This window comes from Maniola hyperantus, chromosome 4 (assembly GCF_902806685.2).
Source record: "Maniola hyperantus chromosome 4, iAphHyp1.2, whole genome shotgun sequence".
Taxonomy (NCBI): domain Eukaryota; kingdom Metazoa; phylum Arthropoda; class Insecta; order Lepidoptera; family Nymphalidae; genus Maniola; species Maniola hyperantus.
Window position 1 is genome coordinate 8,711,356 of NC_048539.1, and position 13,497 is coordinate 8,724,852.

General features: G+C 37.7%; 1 protein-coding gene across 1 annotated transcript in view; it reads left to right on the top strand.

Annotated features, from left to right (window-relative positions):
- LOC117997046 (uncharacterized) overlaps window positions 1–13,497 on the top strand; it is a 66,415-nt gene that overhangs the window by 31,173 nt on the left and 21,745 nt on the right. The window contains exons 14-21 of the mRNA XM_034985218.2: window positions 35–169; window positions 227–386; window positions 6,335–6,540; window positions 8,369–8,500; window positions 10,219–10,429; window positions 11,985–12,210; window positions 12,543–12,640; window positions 13,051–13,248. Of these exons, the coding sequence (XP_034841109.2) occupies window positions 35–169; window positions 227–386; window positions 6,335–6,540; window positions 8,369–8,500; window positions 10,219–10,429; window positions 11,985–12,210; window positions 12,543–12,640; window positions 13,051–13,248 (1,366 nt within the window). The remainder of the gene's footprint in view (window positions 1–34; window positions 170–226; window positions 387–6,334; window positions 6,541–8,368; window positions 8,501–10,218; window positions 10,430–11,984; window positions 12,211–12,542; window positions 12,641–13,050; window positions 13,249–13,497) is intronic.

Below are 13,497 nucleotides of genomic sequence, written 5' to 3' on the forward strand. Positions count from 1 at the left end.
CATCGCCGGACCTTTTCAACATCTATGTGAACAGCCTGATGGAGGAGCTGAGAAGCACCAAATTTGGTTGTCATGTCGGTGGAGTTTATATTAACAACTTAAGTCACACTGATATGGAAGGATATGGTGCTACTCATTCCCTCTATCAAGGGGCTACGGAAGCTATTAAGTATTTGTGAAAAATACACTATAAGTCACAGACTTAGATATAACGTTTCCAAAACAGAAATGATGGTTTTAAATGTGGAAAGGGCCCGGACAGTGTCCCTCCGGTGTGTGAGTGGCGTGGAAATCCGGAAGTGGCGAAATTCAAGTATTTCGGCCACATGTTGACGGAGAACCTCAACGAAGATAATGATAACGCACGCGAGAGGAGGGCGCTTGCCGTAAGATGCAACATGATCGTGCGTAGATTTTTCCGCTGCAATGAACAAGTGATGAACACTTTTTTCAGAGCGTTCCGTCAAAACCTTAACACTTGTCAACTCTGGTATAACTATACAAGACGCTTGTATAGTGCTATCAGGGTGCAAGTGCAATGATGTCTCCTGATGAAACTACCGCGATTTTGCAGTGCATCGACCATGTTTGCATCGGCAAAATTACCCGACTTCTTCGCAATTATATACGTTCCAGAATAGCTTCCTTTTGGGAGAGACTATGTCACTCTTATAATGAGATTCTCCGGACGATGTGTGAGCATTTGGTTGTCGCCATCGACCGCTATTGGTTGACGCAGCATCGCAGTGCGAATCGAAAATAACGATAGAAATATTGTACACTAATACATTATTGTACAATGCGTAAAAATGTCTTTTCACGCGCCATTTTAACTTTGTGTCAAATGTCATGTAAAAGTACTATCAAAAAGGATAGACGCCTCGATTTTTCGAGGGATAGATGCCTTGAGGCGCCTCTGAGGGGCATCTCTCCCGCCTGCCTTTTACATATAATACATGTCAGCGTATTTTTAAATATTTTTATGTTCTTCTGGACCTACTATATATTATTTTGCAATATAATTTTCATAGAAATAGACCAAAACAGCAAGAGAGACCAAAACAAAAATATCACTGAAATAACGTGGGGAAAGTTAAAAGTTAAATTTTGATTTTTTTTTGTTGGAAAGGGTTTTTAAAGTTTTAATAAGTATGGTTGTATGACCCATTTTAGAATTATGTTTAAATATTATAAATAAAACATTTTATCAATTACATATTTTACCTATCTTACACCATAGGGCATCTATCCTCCTTGGCATTTTCATGGCAGGGCATCTATCCCATCAAAAGGCGTCTATCCCCAAAAAAATGGATCTGCGAAAATTTACTTACTGCAAAACCAGTAATTGTTAGGTTAACAAAAACTAGTCGTAACGTTATATGAAAGATTAAACTAGCTATACTAACAGGAATCATTCAAATTAAATTATTATTTTTTAAATTAGAACGCCTTTTCAAAAGTGGGACATCCCGCATCTATCCGTACATAAAATATGATTTATACAACAACAATAACTGTCTGGCACTAATTCAGATAATATATTATACTACATAATATCGATGTTTCCTTGTGGACCTAAATCTTCAATGAATTATTTTGGATAGGAATGAAGAAAAAGTCAGCAATGTGTTTAGATATTTATGTTGTATTATATTTTAATATCCCGATGTTAAGTTTACTGGTTAATACACCTTAATTAAATTAAATTTATTTATGCGCCATGTTCCTAATGTAAGAAGTATGGGGATGTTTTTGTTAATAGTGAAGTCTGCCTGGGCCAGCGTGGCAGACTATCGCATAAAATTCTTCTTCTCATTCTGAGACGAGATCCATGTCAGTAGTTGTTTGGCAATGCATGATGAATCACACAGCTACTTTACTTTGGTGCTGACTAATACCATTATTGTATTATATGAAAATTAGGGATCAATTTAGTTAAAATTGGTAACCCTGATTTTATTCTATAGTATTACTAATCTGTATTGTTGTTAAATCTATCGTATGGTGGACATCCTGTTCTCTTCTCTTTGGCACCATGGCGCCGGCATCTTATTGTAATAGATTAGCTCTCTTTTTAAATTTTGTTATAGGTACATTGTAATTATACCAGTTCATCCACAGCGATCTTCTTGTAACAATCAAGTACGGACTAAGTCGCTTGAAAGTGTACCTGTGCAGGCTACAGCTTCGAGACTAGACACGATTATATCATATTCTTGCGGAAGGTCACTCAAGATAATCTCTGCAACCTCAGCATCCTTAATAGCTATGCCAATATCTGTCAACTGCTGGACAAAAGTCGTTGTGGGACACCGCCCTTCCAGTTTGTGGCTCTCGCTCGGCACGTTTTCTCTAGTTGATTATGTCATAAAATTCAAATAATTTATTCAAAATAGGTAATAAATTACTCTTTTTAACCGACTTCCAAAAAGGAGGTGGTTCTCAATTCGGCCCGTTTTGTTTTTTTTTTATTTTATTTTTTTATTGATTGTCAGTTGTTGGATTCGTAAGATATAGTGGTGATGTAGCTGAAAGGTTGGTGCAATGAAGAACCAGCTACATATAGTGATGTTTATTTTACACTTTACAATTGATATGTTATGTACAATACAGACGGGCTCGCGAGCTTTATATAATACAATGGTAGAAGATGTTGACGTGACGAGCGGATGATAGGGAACACAGACTACAGTGTATATGATAGGGAATGTGGAATCTTGTAACGTGCGTGACCAGGAGGATTCCCCACTGCGTTCCAAATTTGAATATTGTTGTGTGGCAGCTGCGAAGTTTTCCTAATAGCTACCAGCCAAGTAACGGTAGAGGTTGCACCTCTACATCACCCCCCTACGGAGTGAGAAACAGAAAAAAAAAGAAATATTAAGTAAGGCAAGTATTACATACATTAGAATGAAGGAAAAGAACCCTAAAACTAGAACATGTAGTGATAAAAATGATAAGGCAAATAGGATTGAAAGTTGCCTCAATGTTGAGTCTTCTGTAGCAGTATCTGGTAATGGTGTAATACCTCAGGTCATTGTGTACACAGTGACTGGGAGGCAGTACTTAAGACCAGAGAAATAAGCAGTGGACCTGTATGCCTAAGTGACACGGAAAAAAATAATTACAATAAATGAAGCGTTCGGAGTGCAAAAAGGTTGATGACGGAGGAGACGCATGATGAGCAAATCTTCTTCACGTCGAACATTGGCAAACTCGCGTCCACACAGACCTGAAGAGAGGTTCTGAGCGCGATAAACTCAGTGAACCTGGAAAAGTGAAAAGGTCGAAGGACTTACGAACGACTGACATCGTGTCTTAGGCTGCCCAGTGTACTACAGGAACATGTGTGCGGAGGCTATACAGCACTCCACAAAAGCTGCTTCACTTTGAAATAAAAGATGATCCGCAATGCACGGAGGAAGCTTTGCTGAAAACCTTACGAATTGTGGCATGGTCCGTAGGGGTTTGTTGTGAATGGAACCATGGAACGGAGAGATTAGTCCTCTTCATACGTGTAATACTGTTTCTTTATAAATTGCTGAAATTTAAATTGTTATGACAGGAAAATTTTACAAAATACAATGGCAATTATGACATGACAATACAACTAAATAAAATTGTTCTAAAAAAGTAAAATGTCTATAAAAAATTCCCTTTTTAAAATGAGATGATGAGACGTCACTTATTGTCTATATTGTTCATGGAATGTTAATGTTCTTTTTCACTGAATTTGAAAATTAAAAAAAATACGTCACTCAAAAATAATTTTCACAAAACAAAATGCAATGTCACAAATATTATTGTTAGAAATTGTTTTTCAGCACAGAAGAAATAATGTCCTTATAAAACCTGGATCCCTCCTCAGGGCGCCTTGGATATGTACTCACAAGGCATGCACGTATGAACCTCGCGTCGGGTTCAGGAGGTTGTGTTGTGGTCAGCGATGTAGGACAGGGTAGGTTGCGTAGCGTGCCGCGTCGAGTTAACTGGATTGCGTCCACGAGGGACACCATCTGTGGCGTCCATGTCGAGTCGCAGTCGTAACTCGTAGCTTTCGCGTTCAGAGGGTGCAGCTAATGTGGCCGCACGTCGTTGCTTGTTGCGTTGAGTTGCTTGCACGCCGGAGATGTACGGGAGCAGTGTGCAGGCTCGACCGTAGACGCAGGTACCCAATGTGGCTGATGTGTTCCTCAATAATGCGGCTGCGTGTTCTTGAGCTCGGGAGTCACCAATTATGTAGCTGAAGGGTTGGTGCAATGAAGAACCAGCTACATATAGTGATGTTTATTTTACACTTTACAATTGATATGTTATGTACAATACAGACGGGCTCGCGAGCTTTATATAATACAATGGTAGAAGATGTTGACGTGACGAGCGGATGATAGGGAATGTGGAATCTTGTAACGTGCGTGACCAGTGCCCTGTTTATCAAACATTACAAGTCTACAAGCTCACAAGTTACAAGTTACAAGAACTTTTTTACAAACTCTTGTAAATTATGTTTATCAAATAATTTCACAAGACTTGTAGGATTTTACAAGACTTGTAGAACTTGTATTTTTAATTTATAATACTTTATTTTTGCTAAATTGCAAAATAATTTTTCAATCGTAATAAATGTCGATAAAATAGAAATTACGGTACCATAACTAGTCAAGTTATTGTTAAAAATAAAACTTTTTTCAAATAATTTAATTTTGTGTTAAATAATCTATTTGTAAAACCTATTGCTTCTTATTTTATTCACCTACCTACTTTTATTTATTCTATTTCGGTACATCAACAGGAAGTACCTACATAAAAAGTTTAAATTAAAAATAATACATTATTTTTCATGAATTAAGGTTAGACTTAAAATTTGGGAAAAATAGATGGAGTTTAAAAATTTTCGCTATTCGAATTACACCGCAAAAAATGGCGAAATCAGCCCCCAATTGTGTAAGAATAACCATTTCATGGCTATCGCAATCGTCAAGAATTCTGCCCTTTGATTGGCTGTGAAAAAATGTAAACAGCGAATCAACCAATCAAAGGGCAGAATTTCTTGACGATTGCGATAGCCATGAAATGGTTATTCTTACACAATTGGGGGGCTGATTCCAAAGTTACAATTATTCTTCAATTAAGTAATTCGTGACAAAAAAGATATTTTATTTGGCGCATTTACTGATAAATTATCTAAAGACCAAAAAATAGCAGAGTGGAAAGAGATACTATTGCTATGTCAGTCACTTGGACTTGTATCTGCCGAAAAAGGTTATGCCAGCATACTCGTATGAGAGACGTGTATATGAGAGACGTTTTGGTCAAATTTAAAAAGAGCAACATGGATAAGTTTAATAAAATTACACCTTTGAATTATTTAATAGTTATTTTACCTTTTTACTACTAGGTACTAGATAATTTAATTATTCTTTGATACAATATCATACTTGCATACAACTTGTAAAATAAATTAAGAGTCAACGTAGGCTCTCCAACTTTTTCGTTACAAGTTACAAGCTACAAGCTACAAAGGCATTTTTGATGAACAAAACCACAAATACAAGTGTGAAAAACACTTGTATTACAAGTGAAATTACTTGTAGCTTGTAGTTTACAAGTGTAGTTTTGATAAACGCATTCTTGTAAAAATGCACAAATTTACAAGAGAAACGCTTGTAATACAAGACTTGTAACGTTTGATAAACAGGGCACAGGAGGATTCCCCACTGCGTTCCAAATTTGAATATTGTTGTGTGGCAGCTGCGAAGTTTTCCTAATAGCTGCCAGCCAAGTAACGGTAGAGGTTGCACCTCTACAGTGATAATTATTACGAAAACTTAAAACTATAGCTTCGAGGGTTCCAAACGCACCTAGGTCTGAGAAGATTCTACAACAAACTCAGCCGGGTATTCTTTTTATTATCACCACTTAACAAAATCACTTAAACTTATTAGAACTATCACAAAGCCGTTAAGCTGTCATAGGAAAATAACTTTTATCACAATAACATAGTCTATTTTTATCAGTGATATCCTTAAGTAATTAATCCGGCTTTGATATACATTCGTGTATAATTATGTATTTTTATTACTAAAAGTAACTGAAATGATAAGAATATTAATTATGCCCCACCGTTAACGCGGGTGCGCTCCAGGCCATAATTTTTTTTTAAAATTTCTACTAATCTTTACCTACGATGAAGTTATTGTGTATCATATTGATTGCGTTTGTTATCACACGCTTCGTTGATTAGCAAGCAGTAATGTTTAAAACGTATAAAAGAACGCACCCACGTATCTTTATTGCATCAAAGATTTTAAATGGTGATTAAGGATCTTGAATAAACATGGAAGGAATTGGAAGATACAAAACGGACGATAGTGATAAAAGTAAAAAAAGAAATAAGCCTAACGTTATATCAAAACTTTTTATATGCTGGGTGTGTCCTGTGCTTTTCAAAGGTAATAAGAGAGACGTTGAAGAAGATGATCTTATTGTTCCAAATAAACCATATGACTCTGACAGACTGGGTGAGAAAATTCAGAGGTATGAATTTTTTTTAAGTGAATAATTACAAAAAAATTACATAATTCTCCAACAGTGGGTACCAAATTTTTATTTTAATAAAAAACGTTTTCTTATCCTTAGATCCGACACCCAAACACCCTTGTAGCTTTAGAGTCCCCGCAGACCACAAACTTTTTATCGGCCGATAATTTGGTCGGTTTCTTAATCGGTATGAAGATGTAATCGTTATAATTTGCGCACTTACATACATCTTCATACTGATTAAGAAACCGACCAAACTATCGGCCGATAAAAAGTTTGTGGTCTGCGGGGACTCTTAACCAAAAGCCACAACTTGTATCGAGAAATTCTTATTCGGAATGGCAACTCCAGTGGGTAGTACATAGATAATTATATCGTGTCGTTGTGTACGTATAAAGCCTGGAGTCGACCTTAGGCCTCATTGGAGACGCGGGGCGTAGCGCGTCGCGTGTGGCATGGCGTCTCGCGGCGCGTCGTACGTTTTTTTTGTTTACGGTGAGGTGGCGCGTGAAGCGGCACTTAGCAATGCACGCGTAATCACAAACATGTGGCAATATACGATGTTGTTCATAGAGATGCGAGGCGGGAAGAGGGCCCGCGGCGGGCGCCGCTGCGTTGTGCGATTCTCAAATAAAGACTGCCAGAAGGTTCCGCTGCGGGCATCGCTTCATCGAGAATTGCCGCCGCGTGCGCCGCCACGATGAACGCCGCGTGGGACGCGTCGATGCCATCCGCGGGCTCGGCCGCAAAAAACGCTCCATCTCAAAGAAACGCGTATAAAATTGCTTCTCCGTAAACGCACTCATACAACGCCATATTATGTTTAAATTCAGTGCGGGCCGCGCCGCCCATCGCAACGCGCGACGTCCCGCGTCTCTGTAAACGAGGCCTTAGGCGCGCTAAATTGAGCCGGAAGTCGAAATACGTTGATTGAATTTTGTATGACAAACAAATTGGATTCGGCGCACTGTGCAGTGCGTCACTGATCGACACAATTCTATAATAAACATAATAAGTATTTAGGTGGCGAACAGAAGTCATTGGGTGGCGAATTATTGCGATTCGATTCGATTGGCTCTTCGAGCCTAGTAGACCCCAGCCTTTACAGCTAATTAGAAATTATTTAGTGAAAATTAGTAGTATGGAACTTAGAAGTATGTCGTTCTATATGTATTTGTTGCGCTACGCTATCTATTGAGTCGTAGTACTAATCGTCGGTATCAATTATCAGAATAACTGAGATTACCATTTTTTGGGGTTTATACACTAGGTATTAATATCATTGGGGTTTTCTTACATATCAGATATTCATCATCATCAACCGATAAACGTCCACTGCAAGCCATAGGTCTCTTGTAGGGACTTCCACAAGCCACGGTATTAAGCCACCTGAATCCAGCGGTTCCCTTCAACTCGTTTGATGTCGCATGTCTGATGTCCATCTAGTGGGGAGTCTTCTCCCAATGCCGCATTTTCCGGTGCGAGCTGGCTATTCCAGTCACTCAACGGGAGATAGAGAGAGCTATGCATGGAGTTTCTCTACGTGAATTAAATCAGAAATGAGGAGATCCATAGGCGAATCATCATATAATCGTCATAGCGGGTTGCGAAGCTGAAGTGGCAATGGGCACATAGTTCGGAACCGATAGTGCTGGACTGACGACCAGATATCATCGGGGCTTAAATCTATAGCATATTGATTATATGTAGATATATATCAAAGATTATTATTATTTTCGTCTAGTTAGATTATTTTGTTGATATTTTTTTAATAATAATCTACTTAAATTTGAATTTAAAATTTAAATCAGTTATTAATTTTCAGGTACTGGTTAGATGAATACCAGAGAGCTATTAAGGAGAGCCGGAAGCCATCTTTAGGGAAGGCATTAATGAGAGCTTTTTGGTTGGCATACATGCCTGGAGCAATTCTACTTCTGATAAACGCTACTGCAAGGTATCTATATAAGAGTAAACACTTATTAAACTGTAATAGCTTCACTGTTTATTGTTTATATATACACAGCTTCTCAGTCTAGCCTGCGCACGACTATTAGCTATAGTGCGCGACAAGTGCGCGCAACTATGCGGTCGAATATAAAATTCGATTAAAACAGATGACGTTATATTAATAACGCTTACTTATCACTTTATACCTGGCAACCTCATAGTTGCGCAGACGGGAAAGTAGGCAATCTTTATTTTTCAACTCCTTGGGGTATACTATTATCTCAGCTGATGCTCGATTTTCATAAATAACTAAATCAGGGAAGTTGACCGATTACATTTAATTTTTTTTACTGTTTAGCACCATTGGCACGTGATTTCGCTAGGCCACCTATTCGCGATGTATAAATCTATACAATATTATCTAGCATAATACATATTATATTCTTTATCACGATTAAATAACAGATGAGGTAAGATATTTCTAATACGGGATCTTAGACCATAATATTATATTTGATTATAAACAGCATGTATAACACCGATGTATTTAAGCAGTAAGTTTGAAACAGGTGACCAATATAATAATTTAATAACAGACACCCATCTAGTATTTGATAGATAATATTATTTTTCTCGTAATTAAATTTATCGAACATCAAAATATGTAGTCGATTGACATTTTTAATTCCTTGGGGATTGCACTTTCCATTACTATTTTTCAATTTTAGTTGGACGCTTTTATTGCAAACTCGTGTTAATAATAGGGGAGGTTTGGTTTTAATCGGCTTCGAGATTTTTATATGCGTATGATGTAATTATTACATCATTTACAATCATCGCAAACACATTAGGCATGAGATTAATTGGTCGGACTTTATAAGTACACTAGATGATTCCCGCGACTTCTTCCGCGTGGATGTATGTTTTTAAAAATCCTATGGGAACTCTTTAAATTTCTGGGATAAAAGGTAGCCTATGTCCTTCCCCGGGATGTAAGCTAACTCTGTACCAAATTTCATCAAAATCAATTAAACTGTTCCCCCGTGAAAAACAAGCAGACAGGCAGACAGACAGACGGACAGACAGACACGCTTTCGCATTATTATTTTTTAACAAGAATATTAGCCAAGTTAATTGCTGACTAATATTCCAATTAAGCGTAAATCTTGTGCTAGGAGTAGGTACGACAATAGTGCAACGGGTAGGATTTGAACCAGCGACCTTTCGGTTTTCAGTCCGCTCCTTTAACCGTTGAGCTATCGAGACTCTAAATATATATTTATAATATGGATTTTATACATAAAATACACAATAAAAGCGGCCTCGCTGTGTAACGCGCTTCCGGTTGAAATAAGACGGTCCAAATCGCTAGCCATCCACAAAAATTGTGTCAAGAAACAGTATCTGTCATTTAAGTATAATATGTAGGTACAACTATGTATTACCTAATCAATTATATTATTTATTGACAAATATATATTTGTATATGTAAAAATTTAAAGTATGTACTTATTAGAGTGTATGTTTATGTATACCTATGTATGTGTAAATACACTGCGACTCCCCATCTCAGTTCTATAAGTTCTTAAGTATGGGTGGCCTGGAAGAGATCACTGTAGTGATAAGGTAGCCCTTTGTTTTTAAGTCTATCCTGTATTTTTTATTCTTTGTCATAGTTTTAAGCAAAAAAGATGTTTAAATGAATAAATAAAATATATTTGACAGGACTGTACAACCGTTACTTTTCTCCGAGCTCTTGTCATACTGGTCTGCCAATCCTGCCCAAACGATAACCCGCAGAGATGCTGGATTTTATGCTATCGGCATGTTAGTACTCAACATGATTAGTGCCTTCTCGCAGCATCATAACACCTTATTTGTGAATCGATTTAGTTTGAAAATGAAGATAGCGTGCTCATCTCTCATATATAGAAAGGTCTGTGGTTTTTTTTTCACATTTTGTGTTTTTTAACTTTAGGTTTGACACAAACAACAAAGTGTCAAACGTAGCTTCAAAGAATCGCAGATGGAAATGTCGTATCCTACGAATAAGGACATTGTTACAAAAGATCTTATTTTGAGGAGGAGCATTTTTCGCAATTCCCGGCAGGAATCATTTGGGAATTTATCATTTCTAAATTGTCTCTGGTCCAGCCTGGTTGGATGCTACGGCCGTGGCTAGTTACCACCCTTTCGGCAAAGCCGTGCTGCCAAGCGTTTTAGCCACAGACTATTGGTTTACTCCTCGGTGTATTTAGCGTTCCAGTACGATGCCGCGTAGAAACTGACAAGGGGTATGGATTTAATAAAATGACCTACCCCTTCCAAGTTAGTCTGCGTCTATCTTAGACTGCATCATCAATTACCACAAGGTGTGATTGCAGTCATGGGCTGACTTGTAATTAACTTTAAAAAAAATATTGGAGTAGGTACTTACCTACCTATAGGTACCTACCTACTTGTCTATTGTAATAATTTAAACCTATAGGAAAGTACCTATTAAGTTTTAACCAAGAATACCGAAATATAAACTTTGTTTTAGTTACGTTACGTTGGTTAAGTTTACAAGATTTTGACTAAGTAGGATAGGATCACATTATTTTATGTTCGGAATCTTATTTCGGGTTTACTTCTTGTTTACACTACTCTGTTGTTTACTTACTTGTTGTTGCGTACTGTTGTTTTTTTACTGTCCGAGCGAAACATCGCGTTTCGCGACGAATGACCTTGCAAGTTGCGTTGTGGATTCGTATTCGTTTTCGTAAAAATACGTACCTACGATTTAAAGTGGCCGTCATACAAAATGTACGTGCGCGTTGCACTTATTTGATTCATATTTTGACGGATCCGTATAAATATTATGAATCAAGTGACATGATCATTTAGAATGACAGCCCAAATGAGTGCACAAACGCCCTTAAGCGTCACAGAACTCGCAGATGGCGAAAATAGAGTCGATTATTATTATATTCAGCGTAAGTACCGCAACTTAGTACCTACCTTACCAATTTGAAATCTAGATATATCAGCCCTAAGGCAAAAAAGCATTGCCGCCCGTGACGTAGCAAGGGGAAAAGATGAAAAGCAATACGTGCGCAGCGATAAAGTTTAATTTACCATGCGTGATTTATCTATTTAATAATACATACCTAATTATTATGTAGGCTACAAGTAGTTAATTAACAAAGGAGTGCGTGCAACTTCTGTACGTATAGTACTATTATAATATATTCTGTGTTCGCTGATGGAATTTGAAATATATATACTATTCCTACATAATATTATGTTATGGCCTACGTTTATTGAAATAATGTTTCTTTCAGATAGTGAAAGAGTTTACAAATAGGTGCAATGGTTCCGGAGATTGCCCTCTACATAAACACAAACTAATATTTGCACTTTTTTTTCAAAGTATTAAAATTCATACACGCATAATATACGCGAGTCTTGCGTGAGTTTAATGTGTCGTCTAACTGTTTACTTTATTTAAGGTGCTTCGCATGAGTCAATTGTCTATAAACGAAGTTGCAGCTGGAAAACTGGTGAATCTGTTGTCAAACGATGTTGCTCGTTTCGACATGGCGTTTATGTTTTTGCACTACATATGGCTAGTGCCGTTGCAGCTAGCTGTTGTGATGTACTTTCTGTATGACGCCGCAGGATATGCTCCATTCGTCGGTCTGTTTGGAGTTATTCTGTTTATACTTCCTATACAAGGTAATACTCATATCAATTATTATTTAAACTAGATAACTCTGTGAAGCTGTGATAGCCTAGTGGTTAGGACATCCGCCTCCTGATCGAAGGTCGGAGGTTCGATCCCGGGACGCACCTCTAACTTTTCGGAGTTCTGAGCGTTTTAAATACTTTCGTTCTCAAAGTGTGTGAAGTCTGCCAATCCACACTTGGCTAGCGTGGTAGAATGTATGGCCAAAACCCTGCTCATTCTAGACCCGTGCTTTGTAGTGAGCCGGCGGTGGGTTGATCGTGATTCGTGATAATGATGTGAAGTCAAAACGTTACTTTAATAATATTATGTTGCTTTTTAGCCGTTCTGACAAAATTAACTGGTGTAATAAGACGAGTAGTCGCGCAAAGAACAGACAAGCGTATCAAGTTGATGGGGGAAATTATAAAAGGAATTCAGGTTTGTTCCACAACTTATGTATAAGTGGTATGCATGCATCCCTGATAGTCTCTTGGAAATGATACTCCACTTATACTATCATAAATAACTATATATCTGTAATTTTAATGGTAATAAAGTACGGGACCGACGCGATGGCTTTAGCTTCCGAGGTATGAAGAAAGGATATCTAATGTTAAGACCTCCGAAGCCTATCACTTATTCAGTCACTGATAGCTGGGTCAACGTTGCTTCAACTGATATACACTGTCACAACTAAGCCACTCCACCCTCAAAATGCCTAAGGCGGGACACTGGCGATCCAAACAATCGGTGCCCAGTTGAAACACGTATATGGGAATTGAATTGAATTACAATAATTGGGAATTGAATTGAATTGAATTGATGACGACATTTCAAATTATTTTTAGGTGATTAAGATGTACGCTTGGGAGAAGTCTTTCGAGCAGGTCGTGAAAGTCGTTAGAGCTTTCGAGCTGGCGGCGCTAAGGAAATCTATATTCGTGCGCAGCGTGTTTCTGGGCTTCATGATGTACGCCGAGAGGAGCACATTGTTCATTACATCGTTGACAATTATTCTGTCAGGGACATTGCTGAGAGCTGATCTGGTATGTTCCTATCTTTCCATCTTTTCAGGATTCCGTAGTGAAACAAGTAACCGGTATAGGTAGTTTTGTCATCTGTCCGTCTGTCTGTGACACAGCTATGTTAAAAATAAACTATAGGGTAGATAAGAACTGTAGAGTTGAAATTTAGCACACCGATTACATAATTAAAAATTTAAACAAAAAAAAATTTTCACGGTACGTATAGGTACTAGGTATTTATATCTCTACATCTAGAGTAGAGACATGACA